General features: G+C 36.7%; 1 protein-coding gene and 1 long non-coding RNA gene across 2 annotated transcripts; one reads left to right on the forward strand and one right to left on the reverse strand.

The window, feature by feature from the left end:
- The first annotated feature begins 1,472 nt into the window (after window positions 1–1,472).
- Wnt10 (Wnt oncogene analog 10) lies at window positions 1,473–20,035 on the forward strand. The gene is made up of 6 exons (XM_020950781.2): window positions 1,473–2,461; window positions 9,389–9,536; window positions 9,760–9,838; window positions 15,678–16,060; window positions 16,128–16,590; window positions 19,581–20,035. The coding sequence occupies exons 1-6, from the start codon at window positions 2,256–2,258 to the stop codon at window positions 19,766–19,768; spliced, it is 1,467 nt and encodes a 488-aa protein (XP_020806440.2). The 5' UTR covers window positions 1,473–2,255; the 3' UTR covers window positions 19,769–20,035.
- Window positions 16,606–17,736, reverse strand: LOC147643007 (uncharacterized). The gene is made up of 2 exons (XR_015272664.1): window positions 17,489–17,736; window positions 16,606–17,380 (listed from the first exon to the last, which is right to left on the reverse strand). It is a non-coding gene; the product is annotated as an uncharacterized LOC147643007 (long non-coding RNA).
- Window positions 20,036–20,107: the final 72 nt, after the last annotated feature.

Below are 20,107 nucleotides of genomic sequence, written 5' to 3' on the forward strand. Positions count from 1 at the left end.
GACCATAAATCGAAAGGATAACAATGGCATTCTCTCGCATGCGATAAATGCTGCCGCCTGCTATAACTGCAACCAGAATGAGCAGCCCTGCCTCAATATACTCTGCATGTCCTGTATGTTTGTTGGTGTTTGCATCCTTTTGATGTATTTTGTACTTTCGCCAGCCAGCCAGTCGCTGAGCCAGAAATCGTCTCTGGGATTCACCCTCCAAATGGGAAAGGCACGCGCACATTCCACATCCACCTCCTGGCGAAAGAGATCCCACTCCCATGAAAGCGTAATTCCCAGGATAACACGCACAGGACGACGACTACGACGAGGACGAGGACGATGCGATGCGAGGACAACGAGTACAACCGACGACGACGACATGATGATGATGATGGCGATAACAACGAAGCCCAGTCTCTGTTTCAAATATTTCAATTTTAATTTGCATTTAGAGGCTGGCGAGCTCGGCTCTCGTCTCATAGTCGCGCGGCTCGCTTCACTGGCAGGACGTTCGTGTCCTGTGTCTTCCGTGCTACAAATAACATAGTCTCAAATAAAATACTAATCTATTGCCATAATAAAAATATTTAAATACAAGTGTGAAACAAGTTATATAAATAATTAAAATAAAAATAATAATGAATCATAAAAACTTTTTAATAATAATATAACTAAGTAAATTTATGACAAGACTTATGGACTTTAAAATAAAATCTACTAAGGAAGCAATACAAAAGAACTATACAAATTTTCCCAAGAAAGTTTTATACATACTTAAAATTAAAATATATTAATTAACCAATTTTCAATAATATTTCAAAATAAGTTAAGTTAAGTTAAGATAATATTTATGGATTTATTAAAAATCTAAAAGCTATAAAAACAATACAAAAGATCACTACAACATTTCTAAAGAATTGTTCTTGAACCAAATATTAAATTTTTATTGCATTTACCGAAAAAAAAATGATTCAAAAGAATGTTTCTTGAGCCAAAAATTTAATTTGAATTACATGTAAAAGAAATCTGATTTCATTAGAATAAAAGCTTGTTGCTGCAAAAATCCTTTTTAAATATAAATATTTAAATTAAGGAAGTGGACTTTATTAAGAAAAATAATAAACATGAAATAATTTAAAAACCTCTTAAATAGTTTATAAAGCATATAGAACAATCTTGGCTGGTTTTCCTTTCTATATTCTTCAACCCTTATTCGAAACATTATTTACTATTTACAGTAAATTCGTTCCGTTTTTACTCAAATTTCAAATTGATCTAATAATTAAAAATATTAAATGTATTTTTTCAAATTTATGATCGCCATTCTAAAGCCATAACTTTCCTAACAAAACCAGCAAATCGAATCGATTCAAAGTGGGCAAAAGCCACCCAGAAACAGAAGCAGAGAGCGAAAATCGAGGAGAGTTCAGGCCAAAAACCTACAAGAATCTGAAACTTGTATTACAGACCAATCGGACAAGCCCAGTCTCCAGCAAAAAGCGATTGTAAATGGGAAAAATAAAGAAAAATAACAAAATATAACGACAAACATTACCAGAAAACGATTTTTGCTAGCCTGCCAGTAGCCAAGGAGTTGAGCTCCAAAGTTGAAAGCCAGAGCCATTGCAGATCGTCGAATGGTCAGTCAGTTATTAGCTTTTGTTATATGAGAAAAATAATAAAGTTGTGGAAAATTGTGCAATCAATAAAAGTAAAAAAGAATAAAATAATTAAAACGTAACTGAAGGCACATAAAATTTGTCTATTGAAAAGAAATTTTATGTAAAACAATAAGAAACTTATAAATAATTAATACAACGATATGAATAAACTGAGTGTGAATTTAACATAATGTGTTCTATAATCAATTAACCATAAAGAAATTTAATAAAGAAATAAATTTTAAAAGTGTATTAAGTGCATTAAAAAGATAATCCATTTACATAACCTTTGGCAGCCCCAAATAACTAGCATAAACTCGAAAACCTTCTTAATAAACTCAATGTAAAGATATTTTTACATGTAAATTATATAAAATAATTTAGATAAAAAACACTTAATTTCGAAATGTGAAACCTCAATAAAAAACGGACTGGGAACGTCTGCTAATTATATTTCAAATGTGCCCTACAAAATGTTTCCTGATGACTGGCCTCTGCGAACGAATTCAACAGCCGCTTCAACGACCATAACCACAGTGCCAGTGTCGAGTGATAAATCGATTAACGAAAATGCAGTGCAATTAAACATTTGGCTCCAATTGTATGAAAATTTATGCAAATCAAAGCCGAGCGATGACTGCGTGGCAAGCAACATCAAAAGGCCACAAGCAACAGCAGCAGCAACAGCAGCAACAAGAAGCAGGAAGCGGCAGCAACGACAACCTGGTTGCTGCCACACCGGCAACAACATCGAGCCATTGCAATTTGCATTTAATTGTTGTGATTATCTTGGCCTGCTGCACACGCTGGTGAGTCCCACACGTCGTCTATTCAATCCTAAGACCGAATCCATCACCATTTGCGAGTATGTAAAGCAAAACACTCGGCAGCGTAAATAGCCTGTCAACAAATTAGCTCCAAGACTTGAAACGGGCTCATTACCCCGGTGTTATATGCCGCTTGTTGTTGCTGCTGGCGACTTAATTAATTAAACGACAAGCAACAACAGCAGCTTGGGTTAATATTGTTGCTGCTGTTGCTGCAGCGACAACAGATTAATCAATCGCCAGTAGGCTGAGCGGAGAGAAACAGCAGCTGTCAGTCTGAGGTGTTGGCATAATTAATTATTGATCTAGCGATAGGGCCTGGGAAGAAATTAAGCTAACCTAATTGTGTCCGATTAACAGGAGATTGTTGCGGTGGCCCATTTTCGCCTTTACGCATGGTTTTTTTGGGAGTTGTTTAATTAAGTTATTTAATTTTGAAATTTAAACCAATTTTCTCGATCAACCCATTAAATAAGGTAGCCTTGGGATATGGTCAAAATCATGCGTTTAATTTAATAACATTTAAAACAATTTCTTTAAAAGTTTCACAAGTACTAAAAATTTATTAAATTGTTGTGTTGTTGAAAGAAGAAAATTTTAACAATTTGTTGTCCAATTTCTAAAATGCAACCATAATTATTTTAACAATATTAAAATCTTCAATATACAAATCTTGAAAATTTGATTTTAATTTAATAATAAAAGTGTTTGAGGCAGCGACCTATGTCTAATAATAATTTGACAAACTCGAGGCCAAGAAATTTATTAAATTAAAATCAAAATATATAAATTTAAATTAACTTGTAAGTGTTGAATTGAAAATATCCTAACTTTTTACCAATACAACAATTTAAATAACTCTTGGAGATCTATTTCAAGAAAATATATACTTATGGCTACTGACATATTCTTTATTTACTATTGGTTTATTAATCTTTCTTGGAATATTATTAAAATCAAACGTTAAATTCAATAACATTTATAAATTTCAATTAATACATTTCAAATAAAAATCCTTTCTTCCATCCTCACTTTTCAACAACTCTAAAAATTCTTTGAATAACTAAGAAATATAAAAGACACATAATTACATGCTTGCTAAGTTACTCTCTAACATTATTAAAATCAACTGTTTAAATTAACAACATTTATAAATTCAATACCTAAATTTACCTTATAAAATCTGTATGATTTTTACCAATTCAAAAACATTAAGAAATTCTTTTCCACTACCATTTCAACCAAATAAAATAAAAAATGGCAACTTACATGTTAGACCCCAGGGCCACACAGAACGAACGCCATTTTATGAAACCCAGCCTCAGCTTGGCGCAAATAAAATTGCCAACGGCTCCCGTGGCCGTTCCTCATCATCATCCGCTGTGGGATGATTGGAGCTGCTGGGATTGGAGTCTGTCTCTTGTTTCTGCAGTGACCGAAGAACCATGGGGGCCTGTACACAGGCACACACACAATTGTGCTGATTCCAATTGCAGGGTGGTCCCCGGTACTCAAGTTTTATAATGCGCCTGGGTCGCTTGTCAATCCGCGTCTTCTGGTCCAACTCGGGATTTTCCTCGGTGTGTGCGCACTGAGGCGGAGCTGGGGAAACTGGGGAAGCTGGGGAGCGTTGGAGCAGGGAGCCCAGGAAGGAGCAGTGGATGGATGCTAGTTGCATTACTTCGCCTTGCCTGACTGGTTGCCTCGCCTCGTAGTTGCAGCTTGTTAATCTCGTTACTCTCGTTGTTGTCATACCCTAACGGGGGGTACTTTAAACTATTATCAGATTTTTGTACTGAAAAATATATACTATATATAATATATATAATCTATCTTATAAAACCAACCAAAGAGAGTAGAGATATACCCTTTATGTCTCCTTTTCAGCTTTTGGATTGTCATTGTACTTCATAATAAAATATATACTTAAAATATATATTGACAAGCTTAAAATTTTGGTCTGCTATGAAGGCATTCACATAAAAATCGAGGATGTACTAGGACTACCTTAACCTTAAAGATCAAATTTTAAACCAAGCTAAGTTCTACCAATACCATTTTAAGTTAGCAATGTTTTTAATATATATTTCCTATATATTTCCTATATATTATATATATTATAAATTATACAAAATGAAGAGTATTTCCCCGCTTCGACTATGGAATTTATACTTATATTTGATTCTGTCCCGTTTCACGGGGTTGTCAACATACTTTTTTTTTAAGCTCTGCTTGCAATTCGCTGGCATTCTCGTTGCTCTTGTTGTTCTTGTCGTCATCCTTGTAGGTGCAACGTCATAATTGCAACGCATAATGAGGCACACACACACGGATGCAGGATGCATTTCCATGTGCATGTGATGGTTGTGATGCTGTTGTGGTTGTGCTCCATGGTGCGCCACAATTTCGCCCGTTTGAAATGCAAATGAATTGCCAGAGTGCCACGCCTCCGGGTCTCGCAAATTCTGCAGTTTGCAGCTTAATTGGGTGCACACCCACAACACACACCTGCGAAGGATAGAGCACTGCAGCAGATTTCACACGTTCAAGGGTTCTTTAAGTTGCAAGCCAGAAGTGCATTTATTTATGAGCCAGAAGCTGCTTATTTGCCAGTCAGCATAATTTTATTATGTGGCAAAATCAATGCGGGGGTTTCAGGGATTTGCTGGCTTACAAAATTCTTTTAAGTTATATTAAAATAGGTACAAATTTCTGCCTTAAGATGTATCTAAAAATAACTTAGCGATCCTCGATAATCTCTGTTAAGAATCTAGAATGGGAATACTTAACAGGAAACAACAAACAAGTTGGCAGGTTCAAATAGACTGTTATTATAATCTATAAGTATTATTATTTGTATTAATTTTTCTAGGCGTGTTCTGTTGGATTATTTAAGACTTAATAGCATTTGAATACTCGATTAAGTGAAGAAATAAAATGTATTAATTATATAACCCTTTTCTAGAGGCTTAAAACGTTGTTTTTTTTATTATATTATTTTTCTATTAAGAAAATAAATCACTTTTCTCAAGTCTTGTAAACAAAACCACCCATATTACGTCGTCCTTCAATGCTAAAACTCCCAAGTTATTTTTAAGCAACCTCTAAAGCATTTTAAAATATGCGATAATTCGATTTAATTACCAAAACGCTCTCTCGCTGTGGTATGGAAATGAAATATTTTTCTGCCGGATCATTCTGTACGAACGGATCAGATCAAAGACATTCCTAGCTGTTGCTGTGGTCGCCCGAATTCAATCCCCTCCCCCCGTTTCGCCCCTTTTAAAACCGATTTTTCCCCCTTCAAAAACCCGACTCTGCTGTTGTTCAGGAATGTCTCCACCAGGGAAGTTATCTGCCCCGTCTGAAATGCTTCAATCTCCCGGCTATCTCTGTTTTGTATGTGGGAAACATTGTTTTGCCTAACTGGCTTAAGCTAGACTGAATAACCAAGATTGTCTATATATATATATATGTATATATATTCAGTTCGGTGAAGGCATAAGCCGAAAACAGCAGAAATCCTTGATTTATGCATGGGCTACCGTTTGACAGACCAGACAAAAAAATATAACAAAAAAAATGAGAAAAAATATAAGGGCGAAAAAGTTGGACTGTGGCGGCGCCTATTAAAGCCTCAATCTTTGTTTTTATGGCATTTCAATAGAACTCGAGCGAACCGGCGAGCGTGAGAAAGGCGACTGCAGAGCGGTTATGAAAATCAAAAATCGAAATTAAAATTTAGAGCTGGCCAGTTGCCGGCTTTTATCTTGGTCCCAACACTCCTCGGTCCTGATAAGCGAATGTCTTCGCTCCTTTTCGATGGAACAGAGATCGATAAATTTTATAAGCGAATCAATTGCATTGCTATCGCATCGCGTGAAATACGCTAACGAGGAATCTGGGAACTGAACTGGCTTGAAAGTCATGACTCAGAGTCCTGAAACCGGCGGTTCATTCGCATCGAGGGTACAGGAAGAAAATTATAGTTAATATATAAAGGATTTGGTTTAAATAATAATCGTAATAATCAAGATTTTTTTACAAATACTTAGGCATATTTAAAAAATTCTTATAAAGAAAAAGCTTTTAAATACTATATCACTTTGACTTATAAAATAAATAAAAATAAATACAAAATATTATTTATAACTAAACATAAATTTTCTTTAGGATAATAATATCTCGAAATGTTTAGTCTTCAAGCAAAAAGTATTTCATTATTAATTTTGATTTTGATTAATAAGCTATTGTGCTCTTATATAAAAGTTCAATATATAACTATTTTGGTTAATTTATCAGTGTTTTTTCCAGTGCTTAACTCTTTCTCTCTTTGAGTTCGCTTATCAGTTTTATTGAAGTCGGCAAATGGCATCGGCAATGGTAACTAAAAGCCATATGCTTTATAAAGCTGTTAACAAAATGTGCATCAGTTTAAATTCTTTATCTGGCGAGATGTCTGGCCGCATTGCATATTCACATTCGTATCGCAGAAACGTCAGCCAATTAAAATGCATTTTGCCAAGAAGTTGTTCAGATTCTCTCCTTATCCTCCTTTTTTTTGCCTGGCTGAATATTTCTTTTACTCTTGTGAATAGCAGTTTTGTTGGTTTGATGGGAAAATGATTAAAAAAATAAGGGGAATTGTTTGAGATTTGGAATTTTTTATTAGATTTAAATATTTTGTTTTAAGTAAACAAGTTTGACTGTAAGTGGGTTTTATTGGACTGTAATTTTACTGTGCTATTTCTTCTTAATTAAAATCGGATTTAAATTCTTTATAACATTTTAAGTGATTGAAATGTTTAATTTGCATTTGTAGGGAACTATCATTGATGTCTAAAGTACTTTTATACTTAAAAACAACTCAAAACTGTATGATTAATAGAAGAAAATCAAAATGATGTAGAGTGTCATAGCAGCCACCTTTAGGCTATCCCCACTTCGCAACATCCAAACAAGTTGGCAGCCCCGCAGGACTTTTATTTGCAAATTCAACATTTTAAGAGACAAATTTCGTAAATTATATGAACCTGCTGTGCGGATCTGCGCCATCTGACGATCTTTTGGCTAAATCAACGACTGCAGTTACGCCGGCGCGCGACTCGCATACAAAATGATGCGCAATACCGATGAAAATCTCGAAATCTTCGCTCTTTGCAGCTTTAAGAGACGTGTGTGAAAATGGCACGTTTCTACATTTGAGGCATTTTTGTTGTTGTTTTTTCCCTCGTTTTTCCTACACGCGACGTGCCACAATTAACCCCGAGAGTAAGAAGAAGCGCATCGTGAGTCTGGGCATTAAGAAAATATATATTTACCAACGATTGCGAGCTGCAGACGCCAGACGCGCATCACGTATACGCCCGGTATTCCACGCTGCGTGTCGTAGATCAACGCGATTTCGACGCGATTCCAAAGCGATGCAAGTGGCGATGTGGCAACAACTTTAGCCCAACTTCACTTCAGCTAAAAACAGATGAAGTTGTTCAACGTCACTTACTCACATAGTATCACGGAAAAAAAGACGAGAAATTAAATCAAGCCAGAAAGTCGAATATTTAGATGCTCTTGAAGGTGTTATATGTGTTTTTTTGTAAGACATTACTGCCACAAAGATATTGTTATTAAACCTTTTTAAATAGATTCATGTATTACTTTATTTATCGCAGACTATTTTGTCTAATTTTACAAATTACTTAGAAACATAACATAAAAGAAAAATCTTCAGACAATATTTATAGTACCATTAAATATATACATTTTTTAGCAGCTTTTTAACATAAATTATCCTCCTCTTACTACTATTTCCTATTTATTAATTGCTTAGAATTTATTTGTAGGAAATTATGTATTAACAAAAATACTTCATTATATTCCCCAACTGCTATGAAAAATTACTCTACCCTCTGCAAGCGTGAATAAACTCCAGAAAAAAACTCGTATCTGTATCTCTGGCTCATGATCTGAACACCTCAGCTCAACTTAATTCAACTCAGTTGACCTTGAATGCCACGGCCCGCTCTTAAATGGGTTCACTCTGGAATGGAACGACTCAGAGTTCTTGGGCAATTGTTTAACCCTTCTACAGTAAATGTGACATAAATGTAACAAGCTACAATTTCAGGCGATTAAATTTATTACAAATAAAAATTTAAAGATTCAATTATGAAAGCGTAGAATTGAAGTATATAATTATATTGGTTACAGCTCAGAAAATTCATTTTGGATTTATATTTGATCAAGAGTAATGCTCAATCAAAGTATCTAAATATAAACTTTAAATATAATTGTATATTGAAATATATATTACAAAGGTTATTTTTAAATAAATACCTAAATTTATTTACCTACATTTAATATAATAATAAACTCAAATATTCATTGAAATATATTTAAATGCAATGAATTTGATTTAGATATTTACAAAATATGGCTTACTTGGGGTTAAGTACTTCCAAATCTCACCTAGAATTCATTTTTGGCTGCTGCATACCCATGACTGATTCATCGTTTAAAAATTTGACAAAAAAAGATTTATCTCAAAACTTGGTAACACAATTTATATTTAGCTACCGTCTGAGCCGGATTCGTTGTGGGTATTTCGATTAAATCTGTACACAAATAAAAGCAAATTTAATTTCACATCTGGCAGGAATGAAAACGAAATGAAATTAAATTAGTTAAGTTTTGGTTTTTTTTCGGGGTTTCGTCTGCGGTTTTGTGCCAGCCACTCAAGGTTAATTACGGTTTTGGGTTGAGATTTTTTCGGGAGTTTTTTTTTTATGGCCAACTGCGGTTGGTAGCGGTAATCAAAATTTAATGGGAATTAAAATTTCCAAAGTATCATAGATGATTTACCATTTGTATTTAGATTCCTTGCTAATTTTGTGTATTGTACTTTTCCAGGCTCTATGGCTTGCCGGATGGCCGTGCCACCTGCCGTTCAGTGCCTGGATTGACCAAGGACCAAGTGGAGCTTTGCTACAAGGCCAGTGATGTGACAGCGGCGGCTCTCGAAGGACTCGATATGGCCATACGTGAATGCCAAATTCAGGTGGGAGAAGAGTTCTCTAATTTCCTTTCTTAAATGCTTTGAATCAATCAGTGCGATCTCTCTTACATTTTCTTTATATACCTAATAGTGAAAGTAAATACTGTAACCTGTAAGGAGAGCACATTGTTAGCATATTTTTCTTATTTTCCATATCTAAATGAACTACCATACGAAATACTATTAAAAATTCCCCCTATTTCCCGGGCATTCTCTCCCAAAACAGTTTCAATGGCACCGCTGGAACTGTTCGTCGCTGAGCACAAAGAGCCGCAATCCGCATGCCTCCAGTTTGCTGAAGAAAGGTGAGTTTGGTTAAGAGACTTTTCCCAGGTTCAGCTTCAGGTGGCCCAAAGCCATTAAGCTGACACTAAAATGTGCAGTAAGCGTGGCTCAGCTTTCACACACAACACAAAATCGCTTTATGACCAGAGACCCCAGAGTACACCAAGTCCACACAACTGTCAACGAGTTTTGCGGTCCAGTAAAAAATCGAGGAGCAAGGGAAAATCTCTAGTCGGTGGCCGGTTGGAGGTGCAGATGGAAAAGCCCCAGTGACGACGGCCCACACGCAAACCGCTAGGCAAAGAGAGTCTAATTAAAATTGCCCATAGCGGAGACGTTTGGTCAAGCAGACAATGTCCGATGCTATTAACTGTCGCATTATTAGACACGACATGGCACAAAAGCCACAGCAGCAGCAGCAGCAACACAATCCCAGTTTCTAATGCTTGACAGAGAGAAAAATAAGGTTTCTAAAGTAGTTACTTAATCAAATATTTTTAAAATATTTTTTTAATATTTTTTTAAGGTAGAGAAAGTCTAAAGAACATACAGCAGTGAGTTAAAGTTCAAGATAACCCTTTGACTTTATTTTATTTAGACTTCTTTTAGAGCCTTCTTACTTATATTTAATTTTGTGATAATTGTGTTTCTACTCAAAAATAAAAAGGAAAAGCAGAGAAAATAATAGACAAGTTCAATTGATTATGTATGTAATTATTAAAAATATTTTTACCATTTTTTTCCCTTTGTTTTAAATTTTCCCTGCTATACATTTCTCTCTGTGTTCCCTTGCCGATCCCTGGACTAGATCAAATTTCTATTTGCTCGAGTAAGAGTGTTGAGCGGACCTTGTTCTGAGATGTGGGACCCACCGTTTTGTCACAGCCCGGTGCATCGCATCTAAAAAATAAAAAAATAAAATAAATAAAACGGCGGCTCTGCGAACTTTGACTTTGATATCTTAATCTGTCCGCGGGGCATTGTGTTACCCGATTCGCCGTTTGCAAAACCCACGCGGCGTGTGCCTTATGATGGATAGATCGCACACACTCTTTCCTCTAAATACTGCTCCTTCTAAGTACTATATAATATAATATCCCACAAAGAGGAGCCGCATTCTAAAGCCTCTTTTGTGGCGGACAACAAGTAGCGGTAACTGTGATCACAGGCGCCGATCTGGGGGGTTTTTCCGTTGAAATGAAAAGCTTCCTATTTTCCCGTTGTCTAATGCATAGTGTGAGTCATGGATTTAATGGGGATTGCTAAGAGGGAAATTTAATGCAGGATATATAAAGTCTTTAGCCTGAATTTTTAATGATTTCTGAGATATAGTAAATATTAGGAGCATTTTTAAAGTCATGTATTATACAAAGATCTAACTGTAAAGATAAGACAGCTTTTTTGGCACAGAAATATTTTAAAAAGACATTTGTTTAAACTAAAATAATTGAGGTATTGGAAATACCTTTAAAGTCATTTGTTTAGTGAAAAGAATATGACATAATTATTAGACATTTAATTCATATTAAACTAATTATTCAAATAACATAATCTTTGTTCCAATTCAATTATATTACAATCACTTTTCATTTAAATACACCTTTACTCATATTATATATTTAAGTTCTACGAAATCTACACCTATTTATATACTTTATCCTGTAATTCCCAGTTTAAAGTAATCTTCTTTCCAATTATATATATATATATATATATCCTTCATTCCAAGAAATAAATCCGCACTCAATTACCCACTAATTTGGTCAAACACTCGCCCAGTCCTCATCTTATGGGAATAAAAGCCAGACTTTTAACCAGAATGCTTCATTAGTTAAATTATGCATCATACGATTGCTGTAAAAATGCCAAAACCAATGGAGCTGAGGAAACCTGGAAAAGGTGTGGGGGGGGGTCTTTCCAAGGCAAATGGAAACAATGGAAATGCGCAAAATGGCGGCATTGCAATCCAGATGCAAACGATATATAGCCGGGAGATGTTCGGCCAGGGAGATTTCTCACAAATTTCAATGCGACAAGCGACAAGCCAGAAAACAGTAGCGAAAAAAAAGGGAAAGGCCAGGGGTCTCATCTCGTTTTCGTCTCTCTCTCTCTCTCTCTTGAACGGCGTAATTTATTTGCATTCATCGTATAAATTATATTGTAAGCAAACCACTTCATTCAATTTCAATTTAAAAAATTGTTATCTCCGTTGACGGATGCTGCCGCAACCGCTGACAACGAACAGACCAGACAAACGAATGCTTTTTCGAGAGGAGACGACAGGACGGGACAGTCCTGGGAATGGCCATTGGGATGTGAGCCTGTGGAATTGGTCTTGGACTTGGTCTTAAGCTGAGACTTGGGTTTAAGCTGGAACTTGGAATTGGTCTTGAAATTGGACATTGGAACAGAGCTTCAACATTGTCATTGTCATTGATTCACTGATGTGATTATCAGCAAGGTTTCTGTTTTCCAAAAATGTCTTTAAAAATGGGATTAACAGAGTTTAAAATAGGTTGTTATTATTTTAATAATTTGTAGTTCTATTTATCTTTAAGAAGAACTTTGATTTTGATTGTATATCGGTAAAAAATAGGAAAAAGGAAACAAAAACTCCTAATTGCAATTACAAGTTCTATATATTTAATGTTAAAAACCGCAATCATTACCTATATTTATGATGAAATCAAAAAATCGGTGACCAAATCATTCCATTACACCAAATTTTGTGCATATTATTTGCATTCACTGGGGGCGACAGGGCATTGGATCAGAGGCAAATGCCAAAACGGCGGGTTAAAGTTAACAACATTGCCGAAAAGACAATGCCGAGCCATAAATCTCCCAATGCATGCCACACCAGCAGCAACAGCAGCAGCGGCAACAGCAGCAGCAGCAACAGCAGCAACAGCAACAGCGGCAACAGCAGCAGCAGCAGCAACAGCAGCAGCAGCAACGCTCAGCACTTCCAAGTAACTCTCGACTAGCCTTCAGCCAATATGGTAAACCCAAGCTTATGTCACTGACATGTCCGAGGATCGTCCGTCCGTCTCCCGGTCTCGTTGTCCGTTTGTCAACCCGCTCCGTTCGTGCGTCCATTAAATAAGGAAGGAACTGCACATAACGAGAGTCAATATTGACAGGCCAACAGCAACGCGTGCAGTGAGCGCGGTGCGGCCAAGACGAAGACGACTTATAAGGGCAGAAAGGCAGCCACAAAGTCAGGGATCGATTCGATGGTCGCTGGTGGATGGACAGAGACACTGGACACGGGACATGGGACATGTGGGACTTCAAGATCGGGGGCCCAAGCGATCCAAGCGATCCAAGCGATCGGAGCGACCAAGTGAAACGAAACAAATCAAGTCGCCCGGCCGCCGAGAGTCGCACAATGACTGACAATCGAAACGGCGCACGGACAGGTCAACTATTTTGCATACATCTACTATAACTTATGGAACTCGTCGATCGTCGATCGTCGTTGCAGATCGCTGATCTTGGCTTGGGTTTTGCTTTTCCCGCTGCTCCTCCATCGATTGCTGCCGCTGCTGATGCTGCTGCTGCTGCTACCATGCATTATTGTCAATCAAGTGGAGCGCGAGAGGAGATCTTTCCAAAAGGATTACCTACACAGGGAAAATATAGAGATCTTTAAATTATTAAAACTATAATCTCAGCTTAAATTAGATTATTTTAAACTCATATTTTCATAAAAAATGCAAAGAAATTGAATAAATATTTAGCTTCAACTTTTCTAAGCTGGCAAGAATGTAATCAACCTAATTGATTATTAAGAACGATAGCTTTTTAAAGAATCAAGTAAACCTTAATATAATTTAAACGTTTTGTAACACGATTAAACTTCTATCCTGATTTACAATCATAAATAAATATCCTTATATTTTATACATACTTATTATACAAAAATAAACACATAAAATTGTATTATAATTTCTGAGAGATAGGTCTGTAAATATTATTTCGCTTTGATTGAAAAGTTTTAGTCAGAAAAAAAGGATTAAAAAACATTTAAAATTGATGAACAATTATATTAAATTAAATTAAATTTGTATTAGTTTTTGATACAAGAGGTTTTAATACAAAATATGTTTTCTACATGCTAAAAAAGTTTTTAGATATTTTGGATATGACACAATGTGATCTGACTCTAACTTGGAATAGTTTTATGTAGATTCATGTGGCTAATATATAACTTTTTATACCAGAAATTTAGGTTATTTAAATATATATGTTTTTATGTAGATTTTTCAAGTGTGTGCCATTGAAGATCGACCTTTATCGCCGAACTTCTCTTGCTCTCTCTCTCCGCATGTGACAACAAGCGAGCGACGTATGTCGCAAACAATTACTTGGGATTGCAACACACACACAAGACAGGAGGAGTCAGGGGGGACTGGGAGCTGGAAGCTGGGATCTGGGGATCTGGGCATCTCTCCGACTGAGATCCGAGACAGGTCGCCAAGTCGGGGCTTTGGGGCCAATTTATGCGCAAGGCGGTGAGAGAGATCGCGGGATTTGCGGGAATTGCGAGATCCGAAGGTACCCCAAAGGCATTGTCAAATGTAACTGTTGGCAATGATGTGATTTGGATTTGCAAATGGCCTGCGATCGGACAGCCAGACGAACAAAGCGTGCATAAATCAAGACCCCAGATCGGTGATCAGCGATCAGCAATCACCGATCTGTGATCACTGATCACCGGGAAAAACAAAAAGGGGGAGTGGATATGGGGTGGGGCTGCTGCTGCTGTTCGTTTGCTACTGATGCCTTGATTGATGGCGTCTTAATCGTCAATCAAATGCGCGCTACACACACAATTTTCCATTACACTTGCACAAACGATCCACGGATCGATGGATCACCGGATCGGATCGCTGGACAACTTGTCACAACATTGACATTTGCATTCGTGCGCATCCTGAGTGACAGAGACTGGCCAGCTTGACGGACTGACTGATTGTTTGACAGGAGTGACTCCCGATGGCTCCTCCGATGGCCGACCCCAGCAACAGAATGATGCAAGCCTGTCACATTGACATATGTACTGTCGCCGATGCGGAGATCTCTCTCAGCGCTTTTGGCCTTATGCAAAGTGGCGCTGACCATTTGCATGTCAATCGATTGACAAATGTTGCCAACTTTGGGCCACTCACGGCCACTGTCGGCTATGATTAACGTCAGCATTTTTGACAGCCATTTGACAGCTGCTGCATAAGGCTTTTCAAATAATACACTTTAAGAATTCTAAACAAGATTTTTTGTCTGTATATTAATAGGTTCTAGAAGGAATTCTATAGTTCTTATCTATGTTTACTTAATTAATGATTAATTATATCTCTATTGAGATGTATTTTGAATAGGTAACTAAAGAACTTTTGTGGTAGAATAGAAACAGAGTGTCTAAACAATCTGCTGCACTTTTCTACCTACAAAAACAGAGCTTAATTCTCCAAGAAACAATCTATTTTATATAATGGAAAGATTAACATCTTCCCATGATCTTAGGCAATCTTTTAAGTAACTTTTTACCATTTCTTTTAACTCAAAAACCCCTTCAATTTTTCGCCAGTGCTCGTCAGCCTTGGGTGGGTGTGTACACTGCATCATTAAAAATGGTTTTGCCACAGTCTCTTTGCGTTGAGTTGTTGTCAAAGCTGAAATGCCGCTGAATTCCCAGGGCAACAGTCGCTTGCCTGTTTCGAATGCAGCGTTAAAAATAACACCGCATAAATTTCAGTAGTAGTTGCCAATGATTCCCAGGGGCTGGATACTGATTCTTCTTTAGCCATTCCAATCTACCATAAACCTCACCTCACCTGGCACTTCCTTGCATTTCAGGCTACCGGGAAAGTGCATTCGCCTTCGCCATCTCAGCCGCCGGTGTGGCCCACAGTGTGGCCCGGGCCTGCAGTCAAGGCCGTTTGATGTCCTGCGGCTGTGATCCCACCATTAATCGCAAAACGTTGAACAAGAACCTGCGCCAGTCGCTCGACAAGGAGAAGAAACAGTTTCTCCAGTACTTGGAGACCAACCAGATCCTCACGCCCGAGGAGGAGAAGAAGTACGAAAGATCCAAGATCGCCAGTCGCTGGAAATGGGGCGGCTGCTCCCACAACATGGACTTTGGGGTGGAGTACTCCAAGTTGTTTCTTGACTGCCGCGAAAAGGCCGGCGACATACAGTCCAAGATCAATCTGCACAACAATCATGCCGGCAGGATAGTGAGTTATCATCTCCTCCAATATCCTAATTACTTAATTATCTAATTCTTTTATACATTTTTCCCAGTCCGTTTCCAACAACATGGAGTTCCGCTGCAAATGCCATGGCATGTCCGGCAGCTGTCAGCTGAAAACCTGCTGGAAATCCGCCCCCGACTTTCACATTGTGGGCAAAGTGCTGAAGCATCAGTTCCGCAAGGCCATACTTGTGGATCAATCGAATTTGGGTAATGGAGAGCCAGTAGTTGTCTTAAAAAGAGCGCGAAATAAGAAGTCTAATGGAGGCAGTGGCTCGGGATCCTTGTCCACCGATCTGGATGCCATAGATGCTTCGGGGGCACTGGATGGAGGTGGAGCTCGTGATTCGGACTTACCGCGACGCCATGAAGGTGTCGGCGTGGAGCGAGGAAATCGGCAGCCAAATGCTGATAAGAATGCTGCCAGGATGGCCAGGAAGCTGGAGACCTCGCTGTTCTATTATCAAAGATCACCAAATTTTTGTGAACGGGATCTGGGAGCAGATATACAGGGTACGTAAAAGTTAATATATTTATTATAGATTTATTTATTAATAATATTTGTAAAAACAACAAATTTTCATTAGGGTTTTAATATGGAAAATTATATTTCCTTTCATTATATATTATGTTTAATATTTTCTAAAATTCCTCCAAGCTTTAAAAGATTTTCTTATATATATATATGTTCCCCTTTCTTGTAATATTAAACAAAATAAATCAAACAACACTTACAACTTCTAACCATTACCCAATAGCTTAATTTACAATAGTGTCATTAAGAAATTAAACTATACAACAAATACAACTAATTAAAAATGATTTACTGATTATATCGCAGCGATAAATTTGATTTACCTCTAATAAATAAATCACAAATGCAAATTAACAGCAAAAGCAGCAGCAGTCAACGAAAAAAAAATGCAACAAGGGGTAAAGAGGCAAAAATAAAAACGATTTTTAAACGGGCTACCAAACATGCCACATAATTCACGAAAAAAAAAGGGGATAGCGACGCATGCGCACAGCAGCTCAGCTCAGCTTAGCTCAGCTCGGATCGGATTGGATTGGATTCAGTCGGATCAGCTATAATCCAAGTGTTTTTTTTTTTTAAAGCAGAGGCAAACGAATAAAAAATTTAAAGAGGGGTTTCTTATGACTATTTATTATTAACATTTTACTTACTAATTCCAGTTTGTCTTTGATTTTTGTGGTAAAACATATTAATTTATTATTTTAAGTTGTTGAAATATTCATCAAATATTGATTGCACATATTAATTTGCTTTTTGACCTTCGTATACCTACAAGATAGATAAATATATTAAGTTGATATTATTACATTCTAAATATTTGTGTAAATATGTGGTATGTGGTAAAATATGCATATAATATAATTGTTTAAGACTTACCGCACGGTTATCCCTTTTCTTCAGTTCTTAATTCCTTCCAGTTTAGGTTTATATTCTTGGTGACATCAATAGGTCTTTTCCTGGTATTCATGGCTTCTTCCTGGTTATCCAAATGTATTGCCTTGGCCTGGTAATATTTTTGGAGTCGAGTCACTATCACATTCACTATCACCATCGATGTAAACAGGAGGCCGGCCACGAACAGAATGAGGTCAGCGAGACTGCAGTGCCTCTATTTATAGTCCCAGAGTGAAGAGAAACAGAGAAAGTGAGAGCGAGAGAGCGAGAGGGAAAGAGAACTAGAACTACATAGAGAGGGAGCGACATACCGAAATTGGTATTGATAACAAGAGAGTGAGGGAGTAAGAGAGAGTGAGAGCCAGAGTGATATAGACAGAGGCAGAGAAAGCAACCGATATGGGGGAGAAGAGAGACAGAGAGAATAGTTTTCGTAGAAGCGGACAAACAAATGGACAGACGGACTTGGCTCGATCGACTAGATCAAGAATATATATACTTTTTATGATCGGAAATGACCTTCACTGCGTTACAATTTTTTAACTAAAAATATAAATCCCAGCAAGGAATTATTGCGAAATCATAAAATCACATGATAATAGGAGTAAACAAAGTAAACAAAATGATGCTTTAAATAAATGTATTAAAATTATAACTAATCTCCCATTAAGCCCCCTTCTGCCACCGCCTCTGTATTTTTTGGGATCGGCTTGAACTGCGGCACGTCCACATCGACATCGCTGTCTAACTGCCACTTGCAATTTTCGTTAGCCATTTTGCTGTTGACACATTTGCAAATTATCAAGAGCCGACGCTGCTGCTGTTGCTGCTCTGGCGACTGGCAGCAGTTTAAAAGTGTTAATTACGACGCAAATTTATAATTAATCGCCCCGGAGCTTAGCCCGGTAGGTCCAGCCTCTGATCTCCAGCTCCCAGCTCCAGCTGCAACTTGGGGACCAGCCCATCGGGCGTTTTGATTCATGTGCCCCGTGTCCGGGGTCGTGTCTAGGCAAATGATGGCAATTAACGCTGGCAATTATCGTTGGCCTAACAATTATGATACTTTGTTTATGCTTTAGTTTAATAGTTTATTTATGGTCTTTTAATAGCCGGCAGGCCACGTGTGTCCTCCAATGGGAAGAGGTTAGATGCCATTTATGGCAGGCGAGATTATTTAAATTGACATGATTTGATTAAGTTATATAAATATGGCAAATAAAAAAAAAAAAAACGGTTTATTTAGGTATTTAAATTTAATATTTTTAATTAACTTTTATATCCACTAATCCCGTAATGGTTATACTTTTAATATATAACGTTAAGTACTTAAAATTTCTTAATTTTGCCAACGTGTCGTATACTAAACGCGCTTAAAGTTAATATAATATATATATCAATTAATATAAGTTTCCATAAGATCTATTGTATTTTTAGATTTTAAATTTTGTCAACGTGTCGTATACTTAATTTTACCCACATTAATTTTGCCAACGTGTCGTATACTTAACGTGCGTAAAGTTAGTTATACGACACGTTGGCAAAATCTAAAATAAAAAAATACAATAAATCTTAAGGAAACTTATATTAAAATAATATTAAAATAATGGACGCATAAAAGTTATTTTTGTATTATTTATTTAAGGTATAATATCATTAAACCCTATAGAAAATATTTACCTGTCCAGTTTTTGTATTTTAATTGAACAACAATTCAAGTTTCTATTTTATATTTTATTATATATTATTATTATTATAATTTTGTTATGTTATTTAATATTTTTATCAACTGTACTCGTTATACCAGTATGTTTATTATATAAAATTAAGTATACGCATATTAAGTATACCACACGTTGGCAAAATTAGTTATGGGAAAATCCATGCTATCTCTATAAATCCAATATAAATTCATTTAATAAGTATAATATATATTTTTGTATTACTTTTTATTGTATAATATCAATAAAAACCATAAAAATATTTACCACTTTATGTAAAATACATACTTCTTCAAAATAAATAAAATTTCCTAATTTATTATTATAATTTCGATGAATTACCTTTTCATTTCCAGGCACCGTGGGTCGAAAATGTAATCGTAATACCACGACCAGTGATGGATGCGCCTCCCTCTGCTGTGGGCGTGGCCACAGCCAGGTGATCGAGCGGCGGGCGGAGCGGTGTCACTGTAAATTTCAATGGTGCTGTAGTGTGGAGTGCGAGGAGTGCCACGTGGAGGAGTGGATTAGTATATGCAATTGAGAGGATGGATCGAATGGACGCATAAGAAAAGACTTTTCTTCAATCTTAACACAACACACACATCCACAAACACACACAGAAATCACAGCAATCAGTATTAAAACAAAGAAATACAAATCGAAACCATTACATAACATATGCAATAGGGCAGCCATCAATAATAACAACAATAAAAGTGTGTAAATGCAATGCCTAGTTTAGCAATCTCCCATACGTATAAATATATTTTGTAAATACGAACAATAAGATGCATAATTAGTCTGTCAATCAGCTGACTTTCATTCTTTTCCCACTTGCTATGTTGCAATTTATTTATTTTTCACTCACCTGCGCTGCACT

This window comes from Drosophila serrata, unplaced genomic scaffold (genome assembly GCF_035046125.1).
Source record: "Drosophila serrata isolate PLE 108 unplaced genomic scaffold, ASM3504612v1 contig_302, whole genome shotgun sequence".
Taxonomy (NCBI): domain Eukaryota; kingdom Metazoa; phylum Arthropoda; class Insecta; order Diptera; family Drosophilidae; genus Drosophila; species Drosophila serrata.

Excerpts from the sequence above, each read along its gene's own strand:
- Wnt10 (XM_020950781.2), top strand. The coding sequence starts at position 2,256 with ATGAAAATTTATGCAAATCAAAGCCGAGCGATGACTGCGTGGCAAGCA. Across the intron at positions 9,839-15,677 it reads CTCCAGTTTGCTGAAGAAAG|GCTACCGGGAAAGTGCATTC; the intron begins GTGAGTTTGGTT and ends CTTGCATTTCAG. Across the intron at positions 16,061-16,127 it reads ACAATCATGCCGGCAGGATA|TCCGTTTCCAACAACATGGA; the intron begins GTGAGTTATCAT and ends CATTTTTCCCAG.